The 24,984-nt window shown below is 38.1% G+C and overlaps 2 protein-coding genes across 2 annotated transcripts in view; one reads left to right on the top strand and one right to left on the bottom strand.

Annotated features, from left to right (window-relative positions):
• Nucleotides 1–3,138: 3,138 nt before the first annotated feature.
• Nucleotides 3,139–24,984, bottom strand: part of ORC5 (origin recognition complex subunit 5) — an 81,629-nt gene continuing 59,783 nt past the window's right edge. The window contains exons 13-14 of the mRNA XM_010380472.1: nucleotides 14,383–14,495; nucleotides 3,139–3,689 (exon numbers count right to left, since the gene is read on the bottom strand). Of these exons, the coding sequence (XP_010378774.1) occupies nucleotides 3,644–3,689; nucleotides 14,383–14,495 (159 nt within the window). The 3' untranslated portion in view covers nucleotides 3,139–3,643. The remainder of the gene's footprint in view (nucleotides 3,690–14,382; nucleotides 14,496–24,984) is intronic.
• On the top strand, nucleotides 12,899–13,281 carry LOC115898355 (translation machinery-associated protein 7). Its single transcript, XM_030933141.1, has one exon. The coding sequence runs from the start codon at nucleotides 12,941–12,943 to the stop codon at nucleotides 13,133–13,135; it is 195 nt and encodes a 64-aa protein (XP_030789001.1). The 5' UTR covers nucleotides 12,899–12,940; the 3' UTR covers nucleotides 13,136–13,281.

Below are 24,984 nucleotides of genomic sequence, written 5' to 3'. Positions count from 1 at the left end.
GCTTCACATCTGCCTTTTCCATCTTGACTAAGCACTTATCATGCACTGTGGCCACAACTCTTGCAGTTTGAGATACAACAGCAAAACTAGCATGATTTTGTTTTCTTCTTTACAATTTCACAGATCGGAGATTCATTCTTACCACATTCTTAGCAACTTCAGCATATGATGTTTTTCTTTCCTTATTGAGAACTTACACTTTTTCACTTAAAGGAAGCACTTCACAGCTTCTCTTTGACATATCCAGATTGCCAGCATTACTACTCTTGCACTTTGGGGCCATTATTAAGTAAAATAAGAGTTACTTGAATGCAAGCACTGAGGTACTCTGCAAGAGTCAATCTGATAACCTAGACAACTACTGAGCAACTCACTGGCAGGTGGTATAGACAGCATGGACAGGCTGGGCAAAGGGATGATTCACATCCTAGGCAGGACAGCATGAGAGTTTGTCACACTACTCAGAAAAGCATGCAGTTTAAAACTTATGAGCTGTTTATTTCTGGTATTTTCCATTTAATATTTTCAGACCATAGTCTGAGGATGACAGAGGGTAACTAAACTCAGGGAAAGCAAAACCATGGATAAGCAGGGACTACTGTATTTAGCAGCATCCCTGGCCTTTACCCTTCCCCACCCTACACCCAATTGTGACAACCAAAAATGTCTCCAGAAATTACTAAATGTTTGCTGGTGGGCAAAATTTCCCTAGTTGAAAACTACTGCCTTAGATATATTAATTTATTTAATCCTGTAAAAATGCTATGAGGTAAATTCTACTTTCCATTGTACAGGTGAGAACAGTCACATAGATAGGTTAAATAACTTGCCTAAGGCCAGACACCCAGTAGCAATACAGCTGGTATTTGATCCAAGGATTCCAGAGCCTGGAGTCTCAACTGCTATCTTGGTATCCAGACTTTGACCACTTTATGACTAATGAAATGAGGCTTGGTAGATCAGCATCCCTTCCAGAGTTGTTGAAAGGAATTGCTGCATTAATGAAAGCTTGAAATGGGCTTGAAAATGACTTGACAGGAGATCGAGACCATCCTGGCTAACACAGTGAAACCCCGTCTCTACTAAAAATACAAAAAATTAGCCGGGTGAGGTGGCGGGCGCCTGTAGTCCCAGCTACTCGTGAGGCTGAGGCAGAATGGCGTGAACCCAGGGAGGCAGAGCTTGCAGTGAGCGGAGATCGCGCCACCGCACTCCAGCCTGGGCGACAGAGTGAGACCCCGTCTCAAAAAAAAAAAAGGCCGGGCGCGGTGGCTCACGCCTGTAATGCCAGCACTTTGGGAGGCTGAGGCAGGCGGATCACGAGGTCAGGAGATCAAGACCATCCTGGCAAACATGGTGAAACCCCGTCTCTACTAAAAATACAAAAAAAAGAAAAAATTAGCCGGGCGTGGTGGCGGGCGCCTGTAGTCCCAGCTACTAGGGAGGCTGAGGGAGGAGAATGGCGTGAACCTGGGAGGCAGAGCTTGAAGTGAGCGGAGATCGCGCCACCGCACTCCAGCCTGGGCGACAGCTCGAGACTCCCTCTCAAAAAAAAAAAAATAAATAAATAAATAAAGAAAATGACTTGAAAGAAAGAAGGAAGAGGGAGTAACATCTCCACCTATGTATACCTGGCTCACCGAAATTGAAAGAAGACATTTATAAAATGGAGGACCACCCATGTATAATCTAAAAACCTACAGCTTAGTAACTTTCTTCTGCTACCACCTAAATTACTTTTAGACCTAGGTAGAGTAGATGCTGAGTATAATTTAAGTGCCTCCTCTCAACAGAAATTTCTGGCCTACCGGCCAGCATAATTCTCATTATTGGATTCCCTCTTGTAATTGGAGATTCATATCTTCCAATTAGAGAATTCTACTTGCAGATGACCCTTGTTAAAATGCCAGCATCCATATTAAGCTCTGTTAGTATTCATTTAAATCAATTAATCAAATTAGCTAGTGAGTCATTTAGCAAGCCATTAGAAAGTAAATTACAAAACAGGAAAGTTCTGATGACCCTGTCAGGGGCAGGGAAAATCTGGTTACAGGTGTTATGCAGGGAAACCACATCTGGGGCTGGTAACAAGCTGGGGCAGTACAGGAGAGGAAATGCACTGGGCAGGAGACAGGTGACCAGCTGTGAGGATGGATGCATAGTCACTTACAGGAAACTTCACCTCCTTTCTATCCTTCTCCCTAGTTTCCTATTTGATAACTTCTCCCCTCCTCTGATATCCCAGAGTTCTTCCCTTAAAATACAGACTTGTTCTACCTGTGACAGGCTGAACAGCAGACATGCATCTGTGATACAAAATATGAGGGGCTGAAAGCTATCCTAGGCCGTGTTGCTCTTCCTTCAATCAGCTACCCAAATTGTTTTCTACACCTTGGTAACATGGATTTCTACATGCAGGAAACTAAGCCAGAATCCACACTACACATGGCTTTTCCCTGATCCTGGCATCTCCAAACATCTTGTGAAACACAAACTTCATTTTCTGTGGGACAAGAGACTTACAGTGAGGATGCTCTATCACTTGCTGTGGATGTCAATCTTTGGGCAAGAAAGTCTGTCTTATTTATGTAGGAAGGTGAAAGGAATTGCATTCCTTTTCTCCCTAACTCATTACCTCTAAATAGTAGATAACTATTTGCTTTCTTTGAACCAGATAGTTACACTAAAAGTGCCTATTGTGAGAATTTTTCTTCAAAAAAAGAAATAAAATGCCACTGAAATTTACACTAGGCTTTATAATTAAGAACTTTAAGTCTGCTTAAAATAATTTTCAAGTATTCAAACGGTAAAAGAAAACTTCTTCAAAAATATGGACAAGAAAATCAAAACCAAAGTTCACAAGTGATACAACAGGAAAGAAATATATTGTGGAACTCTTAAAGGTCAGTGATTTTAAAAAAGAGAAAGAAAGAAAATAAAATCATGATACTGATTAAAAAAAAAAAAAAAAAAAAAAAAAACTGGGTTGGGTAGCTAATTTTAAGAAAGTGACCAGATAAACCTTATACAAGCATACCACAGTTATCAAGTAGGCTGAAAGAGGGAAAGTTGGTCTGTTTCTGATCAAAGTACCTTGCCTTTTGAGAAAAGCAAGTGAAAAGATAAGTACATACAAGCTTGGATTTTAAAAAGCTTGTATTTATTATATTTTGCAACTATGATCTTTTAAAACAGTGGCCTTAGGAAAATCTGCTTTGGCAAGCGACTGCAGAGGCTCCTGTGGAGAGGAAGTGAAAAGAATGGGCATATAAACAAGGGCTGCTGGCACGTTCAAAGCGCAGGGGATAGTTCACAGAGCAAAATGTAGTCCTAAGTAAATGGGTTTCAGGCAATTTCAGTGTTAAGATAACATCATTAAGAGTAGAACAGATTGTGCTCAAACCCTGCTGTTTATAATTAACACGTTGCTTCCAAATACTCCAGGGTCCCTGGTAAATAGTCTTCTGCTCACATCCACCCAGACCAATCAGAATATTTTCATCAGATTCCATGCTGGGCCAGCACCTGTTTGGACAAATCCAGTAGAGCCAAAGAACTCCTCTCCTTGGCCAGTTAAGTAGTTGGATGAACACAGCTTGGCTTAGTCATTGTCACAGTGTCCATATGGCTTTGAAGCTTGTTTTCACAAGAAATCATACAAGTATTTTATTATGTCAAAGTTCACCGTCCTAAAAACAAAAACAGATAATATGTTAGCATTCTCACCCCTAGATTGCTCAGCTTTGTATGATTCTGGAAAGCACATGCAAAATAATTCACGACTAATGCTAAAAATCCTATAGTACTATTAAATGCACCCTGGTAGGACTGACCTTAATTCTTTAAAATGTTATTACGAACACAATTTTTTAAAGTTTTTTGCCATGCACAAAGTTTGCCTTTCTCAAAAAAAAAGTAAACGAAGCTAGAGCTATTCAACATTCTGTACTTCAATTGTACTACAGAAAGTTTAGACTTCATTTGAAAGCTATTTGCTTTTTGTCTAATATCCAGAATAAAGTAATTAGAGATTCAAAAGTATTTAAATCTTCTTTGCTTCTGAACATTGTTTATCTTCCGAGACACCTGTTTTATCATTACATAATGCATAGCTCATCTGTCCTCATTTGTAGTTTTCATTCTTTTCAGTCTTTTAACGCTGGCTGACCTGTGTGTGTATTGTAACTAAATCTGTATGATCCAAGAACACGATACAACAAACAGACGATGTGAATGTATATTTTTGTACTCTCATGGCAGGCAGAATAAAATAGCAGAGAGAGAGACATATAATTATTCTCCTTTCACCAAACTCATTCTTCACTATAAATATTCAGACTTGGAGGTTTATTATTTGAATAAATGGTCAAAATAATTGGATATAATGATCTAGCAATAAGTATAAAATTAAAGCCTTAAGTATTCAATTCTGCAAAAATAATCATCCATGTGAGAACAGCCTTTTAGAGATTCACTAATTGCATGCTCTTATTTATTAAACCATCATCAATTAATGTTTTTGTCTATCATTTTGCAATATACTTTCTAAAAAAGTTTCTAAGCAAATGACTGACATACCAAATATTTTTCAAAATGTGGAATGGGGAACTATAGATACTGCTTATGAAAACACATTTAAAAATAGCTAAAAAGAGATGCTATGGCTATTGTGGTACCTAATATTGGACTGAAGAATACCTTGCTTCATTGTAATAGTGTCTCTCTGAAGAATACTAAGCCTTTCCAAATGGTATAAAAATACTGCCAAACAATCCTGTAGAACTAAAAATAGTTAAAAAAAAATCTTATGCATAAAGATGCAAAAAGTGTGGTTATTAAATCATAATGTTATTTTATATGTTTTTCTTTCATTCAACTCTAGAAACACCCAAATTTATGGGCACCAAAGGACTTTTGACACATGATTTTTTTTTGTTTGTTTTTGAGATGGAGTCTTGCTCTGTCGCCCAGGCTGGAGTGCAGTAGCGTGATCTCGGCTCACTGCAACCTCCGCCTCCCTGGTTCAAGCAATTCTCCTGCCTCAGCCTCCCAAGTATCTGGAACTACAGGCATGTGCCAACCTGCCTGGCTAATTTTTGTAGTTTTAGTAGAGATGGAGTTTCACCATGTTGGCCAGGCTGGTCTCGAACTCCTGACCTCAGGTGCTGCCCGCGCCTTGGCCTCCCAAAGTGCTGGGATTACAAGCATGAGCCACCGCGCCCGGCCAACCCATGATTTTTAAAAAATCATGATACTGATTGAAAAGATCTTATTTAGAGGACCATAGAAAGGAAATGAATAGACTACTTTTAACCACGGACAAAAAAGGCAAGTGGTATTTGTACATCTCTCCAGGCACATTTCTCCACAATGACTTTGAGTCTTAGGTTATAAACATAAACTGATACAGTAAAATGGACTTAATGTTGTGTTGCTGTTTTTTTTTTTTTTTTGCCTGGACTTGGGTGAAAATGAAATTTTTGAAGCAGGTAAGATTAAAACAACTTAAATGCCAATACTAGGAGAATCCATAAATTACAATACATTATTTGATGAAATATTATACAGCCATACAAAATGATCAATATGAAGATATACCAGCAATATTAAGGGAGAAAGGGAGAAGAAAGAATTGCAAATAAGTTGTAAAGGCTGCAGAGAAATGTTTGTCTAATGGACTAGTACTAGAAGAGAGCACAAACAAATGAAAATATTGTGATGTTTGCAGGACTTCTCTATTTTTTGAGAAATCTATTTGTGTTACTATAGCATTAGCATAGTTTGTACAATAAAAGTAATAATAGAACAGATTTAACAGAATGAATGGAGTGACTTAAAAACACTAAGCAACTTAAATGTTCATAAAACTTTCACTATATTCCCTTTCTGTGCTTGTCGGTGGTAAGTATTCATGCAAACTGAATCATATAGTAAGAGTTTTAGATTAAAAAAATAAATAAATCAGGAATTGAATATAAGATCACTCCTTTAAGAAACATTTACTTCCCAAGATGTGTCACTACCTCTACCATTCCTTCACCCCCAATATAAATATGTAACTTGCCATTTGATCTCACATATATTATTTTAAGACATGGCAGAATTTGTTAGAATAAGCACAGGGGCAACATAAAAAAATATGCCACACATCCCAAAGATAACTTTGTGCTTTAAAGTACTTGAAGACAGACAATCCTCTTTAAAGAAAGGTATAACTTACAAGAGAACTGCGTGATTTGCATGGATGTTCCCTGGCTTTCCATCGCCACAGATGTATATTAGAGTCATGTAAGTACAATTTTAAACTTTGGATAACTTTCAATATACTATGGGAGATTCTTCCACAGAACATAAATGAATTATTTGCTCAAGTAACCAGCTGGAAAGAAATATAGTAAACACAAATAGTGTGGTGGCAATTTTCCTAGGAGTAATTCTTTTTTTTTTTTTGAGACGGAGTCTCGCTCTGTCGCCCAGGCTGGAGTGCAGTGGCCGGATCTCAGCTCACTGCAAGCTCCGCCTCCCGGGTTCATGCCATTCTCCTGCCTCAACCTCCCGAGTAGCTGGGACTACAGGCACCCGCCACTTCGCCCGGCTAATTTTGTGTATTTTTTAGTAGAGACGGGGTTTCACCGTGTTAGCCAGGATGGCTGATCTCCTGACCTCGTGATCCACCTGTCTCGGCCTCCCAAAGTGCTGGGATTACAGGCTTGAGCCACCGCGCCCGGCCCCTAGGAGTAATTCTTAAATCAGAATTTAGAATACGTTAATACAAGTTAATTATATGGCATATATTTAAGGATTTAATTTTGCCTTTATCCCTCTATTTCATTTTGTTGATTCATTAAAATATTTTCTTTTAGGATACTATTTTGTTTCCTTTTACTGTTGTGGGCAGTTTGAGTTTGAGTTTTTTTTACATTTTTTTTTCTGACAACTTGCGACCATAAAACTTTAAGTTGTAACCTCAATTTATCTTATAGTGCCTTCCCACTGACTGTGGAAGAAAAACAATTGAAAATGTGTAACTACCATTCACATTAAGAACAATCCAAGAACAATATTTAGTAAGCTTCTCAGTCATCTGTTATCTGCCGTCTCTCATACTCTATCTCCAAATTCTATGTTCCCTTTCTAGAATCAGCTTCCTACAGCTTCTCTGTCTAAACCTTTCCGCTGTAGTCTCTATATCCTCTATCTCTTCAAGGAATGGTTAATTTTCCCCTTCCAGGCTTAACTGAAACTGGGCTCCCCGCAAAGGACATAGTCTTTTCTTCAGCTCCTTCCAATGAATGTTTAACTCTCTACTGTACCCTCAGACAGTTCTGTCAGGTGGGGCTGGTGTCCTGTGCAAAAAGCTCTGCTACTCTGAGATTAAGACCATTCTGCTCACCATCCCCACCCTCTCTGTCGCTATCCCTTAGCCACTGAGTAATTTAGCATACAGTTCAGTCTTCCTTTCCAACCCAAGTCCTGCGTCAGCCTAGTGACTTCACTATATATTTCTTACCTCCAATAACCTTTTCTACTCTCATAATCACACTCAGAAATGCTCTACTTCTAAAGAAATAAATTCAGACATTCTACCTTATGATCCCCAATTTCTTCCTTTTTTGCTATCTGGAACATGTTGGGACAATCAGTTCACAAATGCTTTCATTTTTTCCTGATCTACAAACATTAACTGAGTATCTATGTGCTAGGCACTGAACTACTAGCCCCTGACTGGCTTTACTTCCTTCCTGGCCTTCCTAGCTTAAACTCCATAATTCATCAGGTCACGTGGTTACTTGCTGGAATCCACTGAACTTACCTGGCAAAACCCCAATACGATGTGATTTCAATTATAATTATTAGCTGTCCCAGTCTCTAGCATATGGATTGGTGTTGGAGAACACAAGTCTCACAGATTGGTGCCATTGTAAATTCAAGGTCAAGAACCTCAACACTCCCAACAAACTGCTTTCCTTTCAACAGTTTCTTCCATTCCCCATGGCAGCTATTTCAAATGTTTCAGATTTCTCTAAACTGCTATTACTTCTCCCCTTAGTCTCAATTTTGTCTCCTCCTTCTCAGAGAAAATAGAAGTCATCAGATCAGAACTCCCTCAACTTTTTGCCACTAAACCTCCAAATTCAGCTCCATCAGAATCCATCTTTTTCTCTTGTTATAATGCAAGATCTGCTCTCTCATCCAGGGCTCTTGCAACTCAAATTCTAAATCCCATGCTTATATAACATTTCAGTAATTGCGTGCTTTAAATTAATCTTTCTTGCTTTTGTATCATTAACTCTCCTTCTCTATCTGTTCTTTCCTGTCAGCATTTAAATATGCTCAAATCTTTAAAAAATAAATAATAACCCTCTCTCAACCATACAACCCCTTTAGCAGTTATAATCCTCTCTCTTGGCCAGACACAGTGGCTGATGTCTGTAAACCTAGCACTTTGGAAGGCTGAAGCCGGTGGATCACCTGAGGTCAGGGGTTTGAGACAAGCCTGGCCAACATGGCAAAACCCCATCTCTACTAAAAATACAAAAATTATCCGGGCGTTGTGGCACGCAACTGTAATCCCAGCTACTCAGGAGGCTGAGGCAGGAGAATCACTTGAACCTTGGAGGCAGAGGTTGCAGTGAGCGGAGATCATGCCACTGCACTCCAGCCTGGGTGACAGAGTGAGATTCTGTCTCAAAAAAAAAAAAAAAAAAAAGGAAAAAAAAAAATCCTCTCTCTCCTTTATAGCAAATAAATAAATAAATAAATAAATAAATAAATCCATCCTAGAATATAGGCTAATAAAAATAGGATATAGGCCGGGCGCGGTGGCTCAAGCCTGTAATCCCAGCACTTTGGGAGGCCGAGACGGGCGGATCACGAGGTCAGGAGATCGAGACCATCCTGGCTAACACGGTGAAACCCCGTCTCTACTAAAAAATACAAAAAACTAGCCGGGCGAGGTGGCGGGCGCCTGTAGTCCCAGCTACTCCGGAGGCTGAGGCAGGAGAATGGTGTAAACCCGGGAGGCGGAGCTTGCAGTGAGCTGAGATCCGGCCACTGCACTCCAGCCCGGGCTAGAGCGAGACTCCGTCTCAAAAAAAAAAAAAAAAAAAAAAAAATAGGATATAGCTATGTTATATTTGTTGCTGTATCTCCCCAAAGCCTACCACAGTGTTTTGTTTATAATGGGCAACACAACAAATGTTAAATGAATGAAAAACATTCTCTCTCTTTGCTACATCTACTTTCTCATAAGTACTACAATATGACTTCTACTTCATCATACTACTGAAAGTGTTCTGGATAAAGCTACAAATGACTGCTTTATCAGTAAATCAGAGAATTCTGCTTGATTTCTTGGTGACAATTGACTTTTGACCATTACTCCCTTCCCTTATAGTTTCCTAGTTTTCCTTTATATACAACTTTATATGAACTGTTATATGCACTGAAGCTCACATCATGAGTTATTTTCTCATGTTACTATCCTTCAAAAGTGTGATTTTCAGTAACTGTATAAAAATACATGATGCTATTGATTGACTGCCATTTTAGACATTTAGGTTATATCCTGTGATCCTTATTATCTCATTTATCTCATTTGTTTGGGCCACAGGTGTTTGGAATGAGGCCAACCTTCCTTTTTTTTGGTAACTATCCTTAGGACTTCCTCTCCCATCAAGCCTTGATTTGGAATGAGACTGTCTCTGAGCTTCCTTCTTGCTGTCCCCCAAAACAAATTCATATGGTTTCCCTTCATCTGAATTTTTACTGCTAATCACTGTAGGAAAACATGCAATATTTATTTAGTACATACTAAGTTTAAAGCACTGTGCTAGGTTTGAGGATAAGGCAGTGATAGACATAAACACAGTCTGCTTTGAGCTTATGAGCTTATATTCTAGAAAGAAAGATGAACTCTAATTATTCAATTATTTAAGTAAAACTTGTTAAGTATAATGAAGAACAAAATGAGAACTTCCAAATTGTGTGTGTGTTGGGGGGGGTGTATGGGGTGGGGATGATGATGGTGGCTGTGGTATTTGTGAGAAGGTGTCTTTAAGGAGCAGACATTTAAACTGAAATCTAAAGGTTATGTAGCAGTTAGCTAGGTGAAGGAGAAGAGAAACTGGAAAATGCTGTATATACAAGGATGGGAAGCAGAATGGTGAATATAAAAAATGGAAAAAAGCCACAGTGGTTAAAGTGCAGATACTGAGGAAAGAAGGTGTATGTGCTAGATGGGGCTAGGCACAGGTAGGAGCCAGATCATTTGGGCCTTGTAAGTTACTTAAAAGATTCTGTTATTTATCTCAAGAGCTATGGGAAACTACTAAATTTTTTTAAGGAGCAGGGTGACATTAAATTTTTATAAAATCATTCTGGCTACAGCATGGATAACAAATTATAAGAGGATAAGAGTAGACAGAAGATCAATTAGACTGCTAGAGAAGAGATGATGGTGGCTTGATCTAGAGTGATAAAAGTATCATGATAACAAGTGAATGAAATTGAGACAAATAAGAGGGGCTTTGTAAGCTCAATAGGCCAAATGGTTGAATATTACGAGTTGGGGAGAGAAAGATGTCAAGGAGGACTCTCAAATTTCAGGCCTGGGCAACAGAGCGGACTGCAGTGCTTATCACTGAAATAAGAAACACTGGAGGAAAGCCAGATGTTTCACTTTTTGTTGGCGGGTTGAAGCAGAGGTTAGAATTCCTAAGTTCGGTTTTGGAAATGTATTAATATAGCTGGGAAACAATAATAAAGGTCAAGAATATTATAAAAAATAGATCTGGTCTTTAAAAATAGGGACATTATTAATACACAGATGATTGTCGAAGTCATGGGTGTGGCTCAAGTTGCCTAGGGAAAAAAATGTAATATGAGAAAAGAGCCTAGGGCCAAGCCTCAAGGAACAGCTATATTTAAAGGTCAGGTGGTAAAGATAACCTTTGTTAGTAAAAACAACCAAAGAATAAAGAGGAACACCAGAATACTGTGGAATCATGTCTAATAGAAGAGAGTTTTAAGAAAGACAGAGTAGCCAACAGTGTTAGGTGCCACTGAGAGGACAAACAGCCGAGACTAACAGAGGTTCCCGGATAGTGGAGGAGATGGAATTCAGAGCATAGGTAGAAGAATCCACCTTAGGAAGAGGAAACCCATCCTGCTGAAAAAGGAAAGTAAGAGAAGATGGCCACCAGCACAGGTAGCTCAATTCTCAATTGATGGTTTCAACCTTGTTCTGTGAAACAGAGTGAAGACTGAACAGAATGAACACAGACATTAGAATTTGTGGTTTAAACAGAGTCAAGAATTTAGGTGGAGGTTGGGCACAGTGGCTTATGCCTGTAATCCCAGCATTTTGGGAAGCTGATGCAGGCAGATCAACTTGAGGTCAGGAGTTCAAGACCAGCCTGGCCAACATGGTGAAACTCTGTCTCTGCTAAAAATTAGCCAGGAATGGTAGTGTGTGCCTGTGATCCCAGCCACATGGGAGGCTGAAGCAGGAGAATCGCTTGAACCTGGGAGGCAGAGGTTGCAGTGAGCCAAGATCGCACCACTGTACTCCAGCCTGGGTGACAGAGCCAGAAACTCCATCTAAAAAAAGAAAAAAAAAAAAAATTCAGGTAGAAAAGAAGTCTGGATACCAGGTGCCCTATTATTTCAACACATGAAGTGGAATGGCTGGGGAGACAAAAATCAGTCTTAAGGAGAATAGGGAAATAGAGCCAGGTTGCATGGGTCTCAAGGAAGTCCACATTTTTATAAGAAGTTGGGGGCAGTAACAGTCTGGAAGTGGCAACAGAAAGGATGGCACTGAAATGACCTCCAACCCTGAGGGATTAGGGTTTGAGAAAATACATTGCTACAACTAGAGATAAGTCCAGGGGAAGCAGCATCCCAAAGAAGGAATCAGGTTTTACCTAAGGCAATGAGGAAGACTATTAGAAGAATGGGGCACATGGGAGGGAGGGAAAGAATGAAAGGTAAAGTCAGCAGAAAAGAAGTACAAAACACAGGGATGAGAGAATGGAAGAGGGCAGGTGTGGGGAGGAGCGGGTGCTCATTCTACGGATATTGCCCATGGGAAGTAGGGAACAGTAAAGAAAACAAAAGAAAGTTACAGAGTCCCCAAGTTCCATGCCAAGATTCCAGGTCTAAAGTTCTTGCTTGCAAGGTGGTAAATGAAAGTGCATGTCTCTGGATGTGTTTAGCATCCATCACTGTGATGCTCTGCACTAAAGGAACATCAAATTAGGTCTGATTCAATGGAGATTCACTATATTAGGAACCCACAAACTTCTGTTTTGCATATGATTATGTTGGGGCACAACCTAACACATTCAGAGTAATAATAAAATCCTTGAAATAAATAGGCTTCCCTCCAAATTTATGCCTTGGATAGAGGCTCTTAGATACAGAAGTTCCAATATAATGGCTTTTTAAAAGGAAGTAATTGCTTTGTGATCATACTTAACACACTAAAAAATAAGTTTCTGCTCAATTTTCTGTGTAAAAGTTTGCCTGGTTTTATTAAAATGAAACATTAAAACCCTTGACTTCATGTTTTAGAGCCTATATGCCACAAAAATGTGGTAAATACCTGCATCATATTATCACAGAACTCAAAAACATTTTTTTGTAGATGGGGGTCTCACTACGTTGTGGCTCGTCTTGAACTTCCGGCCTCAAGCAATCCTCCCACCTCAGCCTCCCAAACTGTTGGGAATACACGTGTGAGCCACCACACCTGGCCATTCATTCACTAATTTATTATTTATTTATTTTTCAGAGCACTTTTAATTCAGAAGAGGCTTCAGGGAGAAGCTGCCAACCTATGGACTTCAGAATCTCAAGAAGCTGTAAAATTAATCATCAGAGGGGGAAAGATGCGCCGTTTCCGGTGGCAGGGTCTGGGGAAGGGGCGGCAGGCACCATGTCCGGCCGCGAAGGTGGCAAGAAGAAGCCACTGAAACAGCCTAAGAAGCAGGCCAAGGAGATGGACGAGGAAGATAAGGCTTTCAAGCAGAAACAAAAAGAGGAGCAGAAGAAACTCGAGGAGCTAAAAGCGAAGGCCGCAGGGAAGGGGCCCTTGGCCACAGGTGGAATTAAGAAATCTGGCAAAAAGTAAGCTGTTCCTTGTACCTGAGGAGATGGTGACCCTTTATTTCATCCTTATTTAAACGTCTATATTCCCTGCCATAACATCTTTTGCCACCTAAAGCTGGAATTAAGTGTTGTCTTGGAGCTGTTGTACATTTAAGAATAAACTTTTGTTAAAAAAAAAAAAAAAAAAAATTAATCATCAGAGGAGATCTGCAAATCTATACTGTTATCAAGCACTGTTTTAGGCTGAAAAAAATAATGTCTCATGCCTATATACTGTTAATTTTGAAATATATGTAAATACTTTCATGACTAATTTTTAAAGGATGCTAAAATGGAATCTTCATATTCAAAAAGATTAGGAACACACTGTCTATGGAATGCCCTGTTCAACCTGCCAGTCTACACACTCATCACCTCTTCCATTACAGTCCTGACAGATTGTTATCCAGCTGCAACTGTATGATGAAGTCACTTATTCATATAAATGGTTTGAACATTTTCCATAACACTAAGTACACCTCTTTGTAAGGAAACTTGTATTTTTAGACAGCTTTCATTTTGACAAATATACTTTCTTCCCCAGAATTTCTAACACTCTAGAATTACTCAGAATTAGTTTCATCCATTTTGCACATGACAGACCCCTGAAATACTTAAGACAGTTCACATGTCCTTCCTAAGGCTTTTCTCTCACACTCTGTCCTTCAGTCAGGGACGTGACACAATTCCTCATTCTACCACTCTCCTCGTGCCCCTTCAGCATGTATCCATTTGTCTCTCTGAAAACTCTAAACACAGCACAGCACACCAGATTTGATCTGCCTGTGACAACACACAATAGAATGATTATGTCCCCTGACCTAGACACTATATTTCTATCAGTGTTACCTAAGTCAGGATTTTTAAAGCCTTGTAGTCAGCTAAAAAATTTAGGACTTAAGTCAGCTTTCTCCCATCTTATTTCAATACAAGAGAGTTTTCTGTAGCCAACTGTCCATTAAATCTTACCTTGCTACTATGGGATCATTTATTCCAGCCTATTAAGGTCTTTCAGAATCTTGATGTTTGTTCTCTAACATATTAGCTATTTCTCCCAATTATATGTCATTTGTAAATTTGAGAAAGTTCATTCTATAGTAGCAGTTATTCATTCTTGGCACTTAAATACATGATTTTTTCATGTTTAAATGTCATGACTAATGACATTACATTAGGAAAGCACTAATTTTTATATTTAGTATCTCATTTACATAATTGAAGACATTTTACCTTGCAATAGCTCTGATGAAGTCTAGAGACACTGTGCATTTATATTTTGGTCCATCAAGCTGATCGTCATGGCCAACCAGGGTTAACAGCTGAAGGGTCACTAGAGAGGTAATCTAAAAGAGAACATTTTTATAAGAAACTGTTTTAATAAGATTATGTAATACTTTTGTTTCTGAAACATCTTACAGTCTGATAAAGATACATAACTGAATCACAAAAAACATCTGCAAAGAAAATGACTACTTTGCAATCTGTAAACACAAATTTGTACATGTTTACTAGTCTGACAACTAGGACTAGTTGTCAGAGTCCTCGTTTTTTTTAGAGATATGGTCTCGCTCTGTTACCCAGGCTACAGTGCCATGGCTTGATCACAGTTCATTGGAGTTTCAAATTCCTGGGCTCAAGTGGTCCTCTCAACTCAGCCTTCCCAAGTGGCTGGGACTACAGGCACATGCCCACCACACCTAATTTTTTTATTGTTTTGTAGAGACAGGGTCTCACTGTGTTGTCCTGGCTGGTCTTGAACTCCTGGCTTTGTGATTCTCCTGCCTTGGCCTCCCAAAGGGTCGGTGATACAGGAGGGGAAGGCAGGGAAGTGCTGGGTAGAGAAGGGCGTGGTCCCTGGCTAGTGCTCCACCCCCAAGTCTGTGCCCACAGACCTAGGTAAGGACTGGCATTTCAGTTTTGGTGCCTAAATGTTACATTTTCCAAGACCACCCTGGCCACGGCTGGACATTAAGAGGAATACACCAGTGGAAGAACACACAAGCGGCTGGACAGCGAGAGGAACATATCCGGCAGACATCTGCAGATGCCAGCAGGCCATCTACGGTGAGACGACACAGAGTTTGGCCAAGAACGGCTAGACTTCAGGGGAAAACCACCTTCCCACTCTATCCCGCTTCGGTCTCCCCATCCATCTGCTGAGAGCTACTTCCACTATTCAATAAAACCTCACACTCATTCTCCAAGCCCACATTTGATCTGATTTTTCGGTACACCAAGGCAAGAACTCGGGATACAGAAAGCCCTCTCTCCTTCCGATACGGCAGAGGGTCTAATTGAGCTAACACAAGCCACCTACAGATGGCAAAACTAAAAAAGCACACTGTAACACACGCCTACTGGGGCTTCAGGAGCTGTAAGCATTCATCCCTAGATGCTGCCGTGGGGTCGGAGCTCCACAACCTGTCCGTGAGCATGCTCCCATTAGAGGTTTGAGCAGCAGGACACTGAAGAGGTGAGCCACTACCCCTGTGAGGGAGACAAGGGAACTTTTCCTGTTTCACTGGGATTACTGGTGTGAGTCACTGCACTCAGCCCAACCAAGAGTCCTAGTTTAACAACTGATTCAAACAATCAGTCCTTAAGAATTCTACTAGAGACAGCTTTGTTTCATTAGTGACTCAGACACATGACCGCCAAACCTTTAAAAGTTGCAAATAAAGCACATTCCTTCTCTCAACATTTTACAGAATTTCTATCTAAATAACTCAGAATACAAAATCTATACTCCTTTGGGAATAAAACAATTATAATATGGATTTAGGCCTTTTTAAGAGTTGGGTAGCTGGTTAGATAAAAGATAAGAAATACATCCTTCAGAACTGGGCTTAGTCTTGGTTTAAAACTTTCTTTCTTTCTTTCTTTTTTTTTTTTTCTGAGGCAAGGTCTCACTCCATTATCCATGCTGGATTGCAGTGGCACAATCATGGCTCACTGCAGCCTCAACCTCCCCAGACTCAAGTGATCCTCCCACAGCAGGCTCCTGAGTAGCTGGTAGTATAGGCACATGCCACCACACCCAGCTAATTTTTTGTACTTGTAGACATGGGGTTTTGCCATGTTGCCCAGGCTGCTCTTGAGCTCCTGGGCTCAACTGATGCACCTACCTAGCCTCCAAAGTGTTGAGATTACAGACGTGAGCCACTGCACCCAACCATTGCTTTAAAACTTACTGCTGATCATGTACTCAGGAAAACATCAGAAGGATTATTAGTGAAAGCAAAAGTGCATTTTGATAGGTCAAAATTAAAGTACAAAATCACTTAACATTCATAAGGCCAACTAAAATATTAAGTTCTCTGAAATCTAAGAAAGGAAGCTGATCCAAGAACTGAAATTCTTTCAGCGCCCATTGTCTTCTCCTAATTTCTTATTTTTATCTCCCATAGGCCAGCAGGAAAAAGAGCCAGCAATGGCAGTAAGATAACATTTGGAGACTTAGTTACCTGTAACTGTTCAGTGGCAATATGAATAAGAGTTTTAGGTTACGCTATCTGTAATACCTAATCATAAGTCTTAGGAATTAAAATGGTCACTTAATTTGGGACTAATACTTTACAGATGCTAAGTAAACATCCTATGAATAATAAAAACACTAATAGCAGTAATAATTTGCTTGGTACTAAGTACTCTATACACACTATCTCATGTTATTCCTCATTACCCTCATGTCCACAAGGTGGACATTATTATACTTTTTTTTTTTTTTTATAGATGAGCTTTAGAGATCTTAAGTAACTTTCCCCATATTCCAGATCTACTGGCTTAGCAAGAATTCAGGAATCCATGATCATCTTACTATACTACATTTCCCATTACCATTTTGAAGGGAAAATTGTCATGCAGATTCAGTCTGCGATTACTTTACTAACAAATCCAAGGGTGAACAGATAATAAATATCTCATATAGAGTATCTTATGTAGAGAAAATCCTATATTCAGTAAATATGAAACATTATTTCAACTGGAAAAGCAATTTATATTAATACATCAAAATACAAAGCTCTGAATTCAAAAGGCTAAGACTTTAATTTCTAATTCAGTATCAATAATTAGGTTACATCTTGAAATATCTTTTATAAATATTCTGTGTGTGTGTTGAAAAGAATATGTATTTTGCAACTGTTATGTGCTTTGTTACATGTCTATTGCTTTGTTACATATATGTCTATTACACAAGACACATATGTAATAGACATTATTTGTATGGTTAAATCTTACATACACCATTTTTAAAATCTGCCTGATCAAAACTGACAGAGGTATTAAAATTCTTCCGTTATCACAGAATCTTTTTTTGCTTTGTATTTTTTAAGCTACGTTACTAGGTAACGTACATACAGATTTAAAATTACGTTTTGTTGACAAACCTTTTCAATATAATAACCCTTTTTTTCTCCAGTAATGTCTTAGCTTACGATGTATTTTTTTCTAATCTTAATATAGCTATATTAGCATTCCTTTATGTGCTCTGCCTTTTTCTTACATTACTTTTCATGATTCTGCTTTCAAGGTTCATGTTTTCTCAATTTAAAACAGTTCTCATGTAAATAACATATAGTGGGATTTTGTTTTTATAGTCACTCTGACAACTTTTACCTTTCATTAGGACCACAGACTCCATTTGTTTTTAATATAGCTAACGATTTTCTAAACTTTTTTTTCTACCTTTATATTGACCTATTTGTCCTTCCTTTCCTTTTTCTCATTCCTTTCTTACCTTTTGTTGTAATTATATTTTCTTATCTCTTTTTACTTTTACTACCTTGTAAGTAGTTCTATAGTCCTTTTAATTCGAATGTCCATTTTGATTTCTTTTTTGGCTCTTCTGCTAGTTTGGAAGTCCTCCTTTATTTCCAACTTACAGAGTTTTTCCAGTTTTTTGTTTTGTTTTTGGGGGATCACAGAAGGTGATCTGCATACTAGCAATCCTCTGAAATTTGTTGAGGCAGCTAGGTTCTCTGGGAGGAAAGAAGGGTGCATAGGAACCTGGGTGTCACTGTGATAGACTGAAAAGGATCATGGTGGCCACCCTGTCTGTTATGCCCACCAGGCCCCTTCTTGCTTTATTCCAAGAATGTCTCCAGTTGATGATGACAGAGCACAGAGCATGCCCAACATGTGGGATGACTTACCCCAGGCAAATGAGGTGTGGGGTAACAAGAGTTTTTTCTCTTACTTATTAAGGTATCTACATAATATCCTACATTTTGCCTCTTAGCCTGCAAAGTCTAAAATATTTACTATGTATTCCTTTACTGAAAAGGTTTGCTGACCTCTGCATTAGAAGACTGCTAGATTCACATTGTTAATTTAACCAACATTAAAACTAAGATGTTTAGTAACTTGCTCAAAGTGATAATTACTGGATGGTGCCAGAAACTCACTTGACTAGAACTTAAATCTCCTAACTCCAACTCCAAAACTTTTTAAAAACATGCCTAAGCTGTGATCACAGCTAAGAGAGTGTACATCTAACAGATGTATTATACTCTTGCCTGAAAAGAGTGTGTTCTATAAGAATTAGGATGATCTGCAAAATAGTCATAGAGGGAGAATTCAATAGAATAAACCCAATAGTATGCCTCTAGTACTAAGATGCAAGACTCTTTGCCCATTAACTTAGAAATCTGGTATATGCTACAAGTTTGCATCCACTGTAGAGGTGAAGCTGTCTGGCTGTCACTTAAGGTATTAAGATCATCCAATTATCTCACTCCCACTCTCACCACTGGGCCCATTTGGATTCCATACTTAATCTTCTAATTTCGGAAGAGAGAGAACATAGTTTCAGAGAAAAAAAACATTCAAAGTTAGTAAGATCTATCTTTGCCACTTGCTAGCAGTAGACTTCAGACTGGTCAGTTAAACAATGTGGACCTCAATTTTCAAAACTAAAAATCATCATAATAATCTTTCAGCCACACAGGGATGTTCTAAATATTTATAACTATGAATGAGCACCAAGAACTGTTAGAATAAATGCTTTCAGTAAAATTGCAGAATACAAAAATCAACAAACATGTCTATACACTTACAATGAACTATCAAAAAAGAAAATTTTTAAAAATCTAATTTACAACAGCATCAAAAAGAATAAAATATGTAAGAATAAATTTAATCAAGAAGGTGAATTATTTATACACTAAAAACTAAAAAAATTGATGAAAGAAATTCAAGAAGACACAAATAAGTGAAAAGATACCTGTGTTCAAGGACTGGAAGAATTATTATTATTAAAATATCCATACTACCCAATGCAATCTACAGATTCAATGCAATCCCCATCAAAATTCCAGTGGCATTTTTCACAGCTGGAGGTATCACAATTCCTGATTTCAAAGTATATTATTAATATAAAACTAGAGTAATCAAAACAGTATGGCAATGGCATAAAAACAGACACACAGATCCACAGAACAGAAAGTCCAGAAATAAAACCACACATATAAGGTCAATTAATCTTTAACAAGGGTACCAAAAATATACTATGGGAAAAGGATAGTCTCTTCAATAAATGGTATTGGAAATATTGGATATCCACAGGCACAAAAAATAAAAATGAACTCTTATCTTACACCATACACAAAAATTAATTCAAATGGACTAAACACTTAAATGTAAGACATGAAACAATAAAATTCCTAAAAGTAAACATAGAGAAAAAAATTTCCTGACATTAGTCTTGGCAATGATTTTTTGGATAGGCTGCCAAAAGCACAGGAAACAAAAGCAAAAATAAACAAATGAGACTACATCAAACTTAACAGCTTCTTCACAGCAAAGGAAACAACCAATAAAATGACAAGGCAATCTACAGAATGGGAGAAAAAAAAATAAGGTACATCAAATGGCATAAACAAGATAACAGAAACAAAATTATATTAGCAATTGTATTAAAAGTAAACGAAATGCTTCAAATAAAAAGACTGAAAAAATCAAACTGCATTTTGTTTAAAAAAGACACATATAAAATGGAAGCATATGTGAAAGTTAAAGGTCAAGGACAAAACTGAGATATGTCACACAAATTCTAATAAAAAGAACAATGATGAAAATATGTTAAACACCAGACAAAACAGACATGAAATGAGGTTTAAAGAAAGGTTCACTTAATACTGATAAAATGCAGGCCCTGAGCTCATATCTCTTACAAGATTAACTGCTTGAGACCTTTATTATGAAGAGAAGAGACACAGAACAGGATGGACAGCCAAGGGATCCAGAAGTCTTCTGGGGAGAGTAAGTATTGCTAAAACCCAAGACAAGACAAATTCCATAGCCTTCCCAGTTTGGAAACAGGTAGAAATCTATAATAGACAGTAGACCTGAAATTTTAATGAATAGGAAGATATGTAGTAAAGAGTGAACACAGTCTTCTATTGCTAAGTATATTAACTTCAACCCTTTCTATTTTTCTGTGAGGGATTCATTTGCTAAATTAGGTTAGTAACAGCTATTTGAAAAATCATGCATTGAACTCTATTATTAAAGGCAGTTCTCCTTAGTACTTTTTTTAATACAGAAGAAAACATTAATTACCTTGTACTTTGCCACTGACATTTCCTTATAATATTTCTCATAACTGATACTTTCTTGTTAATTCAAACACTCACATATTTAGATTCTTTAATTGAAACTGTATGCTAAATTACTTTTTCCACAATTTTTTCAAAGAAAAACAAAAAATCTGTCTTTAATATAGTTAAGTTAGGGTCTTAAGAATATTTTCAGATGCCTTACAGTTTGTTACTTTTAGCACATTAGTTATAACAAATGTCTAAAGGCAGAAAGTTGGAACAAACAGGTCCTTGAAGTCACTTTCAGTTCTACCAGGATTCCATGGCTAAATTAATCATGTAAATTGTGCAAAGGATATAATATCACTTCAGCTGAAGATGTAGCAGCTAAAAGGCACTTCCACAATATTAATAAGATGACTGATCAGTTTTTTTATGGGTAGGGCTAATTTAGGAAAAGCTAATACATTAAAAGAACTAAACCTAAAAAAAGCAATTAAATTAGAATGTGATTTTTCACATTAAAAAAACTCATTTCAGTCTTTTGTTGACTTTATTATATGAAAATCACTGAAAAACTCAACATAAAAATATTCATATACATAAATTGTATACAAATATACAAATAATAGATATTCAGGAGAATATCTATTACATAAAGCAGTGAACAGGCCAGGCATAGTGGCTCACACCTGTAATCCCAGCACTTTGGGAAGTGGAGGCAGAGACAGGTCGATCACTTGAGGCCAGGAGTTTTAGATCAGCCTGGTCAACATGGTGAAACCCCATCTCTACTAAAAATACAAAAATTATCCAGGCATGGCGGCACACACTTGTAATCCCAGCTACTTGGGAGGTTGAGGCATAAGAACTGCTTGAACCCAGGGAGTGGAGGTTGCAGTGAGCTGAAATAGCACCACTGCACTCCAGCATGGGTGACAGAGCAAGACTCTGTCTCAAAAATAAAAGTAAAAAAATAATAATAGGCCGGGCGCGGTGGCTCAAGCCTGTAATCCCAGCACTTTGGGAGGCGGAGGCGGGCGGATCACGAGGTCAGGAGATCGAGACCATCCTGGCTAACACGGTGAAACCCCGTCTCTACTAAGAAATACAAAAAACTAGCCGGGCGAGGTGGCGGGCGCCTGTAGTCCCAGCTACTCGGGAGGCTGAGGCAGGAGAATGGCGTGAACCCGGGAGGCGGAGCTTGCAGTGAGCCGAGATCCGGCCACTGCACTCCAGTCTGGGCGACAGAGCGAGACTCCGCCTCAAAAAAAAAAAAAAAATAATAATAATCATAATAAAAAGGAGTGAACAAATGTACCAAATATTTAAAGGTACTTTCCCAGTTTATTAAAATTTTGCTAGAGTAAAATTGAAAACAAAATCAAGCACAAAGATTAATTAGTGGAGTCAACATTTTGAATCTCAAACGTATTAGTTTATTAACTTACTAAATGAAAACTTATGGAAAAATACATATAAAACTTTAAAAATTATTTCTATACACGCATAAATAGCAGAATATTCACCTTCCTCTCTATTATCCAATCCTTAAATTAGCTCATTTTTATTTCCAACCACATATCCATGAAACTCTTAAGGACTTACTCTAGGTACTGTGCATTTAAAAATAAGGCTGGGCGCAGTGGCTCACACCTGTAATCCCAGCACACTGGGAGGCTGAGGCAGGCAGATTATCTGAGCTCAGGAGTTCGAGACCAGCCTGGCCAACAGGGCAAAATCCTGTGTTTACTAAAAATACAAAAAATTAGCCGGTCGTGGTGGCATGTACCTGTAATCCCGGCTATTCAGGAGGTTGAGGCAGGAGAATCGCTTGAACTTGGGAGGTGGAGGTTGCAGTGAGCCAAGATCATGCCACTGTACTCCACCCTGGGCAACAGAACGAGACTCTGTCTCATAAATAAATAATGAATAGGAGCAGAAAAAATATTTATTTACTTCCTTGCTCCACTTTAAATGTTCATTACAATATGATGAACTCAAATCTCCAGGCTAGTATTAATACCTACATAGTCTGATATGGTCAGCGTGGACCTGACAAAAAGTCTCTAGACAGTGAGTACTCAGATTCATCGTGGTGTCTCAGTTTCATGTGTATGAATGCACATGTATAAATAAGGGAGAGGTGGGGCAGACCCTTTCCCATCTAACTGCCTGAGACCTGTACTATAAACGAAAAAGACACAGAACAGGATGGGCAACCAAGGGATACAGGGGTCTTTGGGGGAGAGTAAATATTGCTGAAAGCCAAGATAAGACAAATAGCCTTCTTAGTTTGGAAACTTGTAGAAATCCATAATGAGAGTACGCCTGACAATTTTAATGAATGGGAAGATACGCAGAAAAGAGTTAACATAGTCTTCTATGGCTATGTATATTAACTTTGACCCTTTTTATTCAGTGACACATCTGTGACTTAGAGAAAAGAGATACACAACAGTCATTCCTGTTGTTAGGTCCCCGAATGCAGGGAGTGATTTACACAAAGTCTCTAGTTCCAGCATGGAATAATGAATTAAAATACTTTGCAGTAAATAAATTAATGATTTAGAAGGATTTAATCTCTGTTGGAAAATAAGCTCTGTAAATAATAATGGTAAAACATTCTGTAATCTTTCTTCAGCACTAATTTACAGAAGGCTTCTTGTTCAATTGAGCTTTGAATTACCATGGAACACATTTCAAGAACAAACATGAACAAACAGCCTAGACAGAGGATTAGAAAAAAGATAAATACAGAAGAATTTCCCACCCAGAGAGGATGATGCATAGATTCATATTTGTTATTCTTTCCTGCTAAGTACAACTATAAATCCTGGAAATAATATAAGAGGCGACCAAAAGAGGACTCTGAAAGGTAGAAAGAAGTAGGTGGACTGCTTACGGACCCCAGGGCTACAGAAACAATATAGAGGGCGGGAGTCTTAGAATTCCCCACCCAAGAGCGAAAGGTGAACCAAGCCCAGCACTTCCCAATTCATAACTGAGCAACAAAAGGCTACCCAGGTAGGCTCATTCCTCCCCTGGATTAAAGAGGAATCCTGACGAAAGAACTGGCAATTCTATATCTAGCAAAACTATCCTTCATGAATAAAGTGGAAATAAAGACATGCTCGAACTAGGTAAAACTAGAGAATTTGTCACTAGCAGTTGATCTTCAAAGAAGAGCAAAAGGAAGTTCTTTAAACAAAAGAAAATAATAAAAGTGAAAGAACGAACAGTGGAAACAGCAGATTTCTGGATAAATACAAGAGAATATCTCCTCATGAGTTTTCTAAATCACATTTGATTAAACATTTTAACACCTTCTGATACGCAAGACAGTATCTGAAAAAGTGGAAAGTAAAAGGAATGGTAGTATGGTTTCCATACCTCACTTCAAGTGGTAAAACACATATGCTACATAAAACTAAGCAGGCAATTACCGTATTACCCTGCAATTGCATTTATGCATTTATCCCAGAGAACTGCATGTTCACATAAAAACCAGTACATAAATGTTCCTAACAGCTTTAATTGTAGTAGCCAAAAAACGGGAAAGAACCCAGATGTCCTTCAACAGGTGAATGGTTAAACAAACTGTGGTACATCCACACCATAGAATACTCCTCAGTAATTAAAAGGAATGAACTATTAATACATGCAAAAATTGGGATGAATCTCAGGAATTATCCTGACTCAAAAAAGTTAATTCCCAAGTATTAGATACTATATGATTATGCTTAAACAAATTCTTGAAATGACAAAATTCTAGAGATAGCAATTAGCAGTTAACAGGAACTGGGGAAGGCGAGGGAGAGAGGAAGGTATGGTCATCAATGAGTAACACGGAGAATCCTTGTGATAATGGAACCAGTCTTGACTGTGGTGGTGAATTAACAAAACTATACACAGGATAAAATTTCCTATAACCAAATATATATAGATGGATACAAAAGAATACATATAGAAGTAGGGAAATCTGAATGAGCTCCATAGATTGCATTAATGTTAATTTCCTGGTTGTGATATTTTACTATAGCTTTGCCAGATGTTACCATTGTGGGGAACCAGTAAAGGACACAAAGGAAGAGAGAGTATATATTATGTTTTACAACTGTGTGTGAATCCATAATTATCTCAAAAAAGCTTAGTTAAAAAATAAAACACTAATAACGTACTCAAAATATAGACGACTTTGAGAAATACCTTGTAAACTGTCAGAATACATTTTATCTCAAAATGTTTTAAGTAGCTATGAAGCTACAAAAATCTACTTATAAAAATAAAAACA

Source organism: Rhinopithecus roxellana, chromosome 6 (genome assembly GCF_007565055.1).
Source record: "Rhinopithecus roxellana isolate Shanxi Qingling chromosome 6, ASM756505v1, whole genome shotgun sequence".
NCBI lineage: Eukaryota > Metazoa > Chordata > Mammalia > Primates > Cercopithecidae > Rhinopithecus > Rhinopithecus roxellana.
The sequence above is the reverse complement of the archived record's forward strand: the minus strand, read 5'-3'. Positions and strand labels throughout refer to the sequence as shown.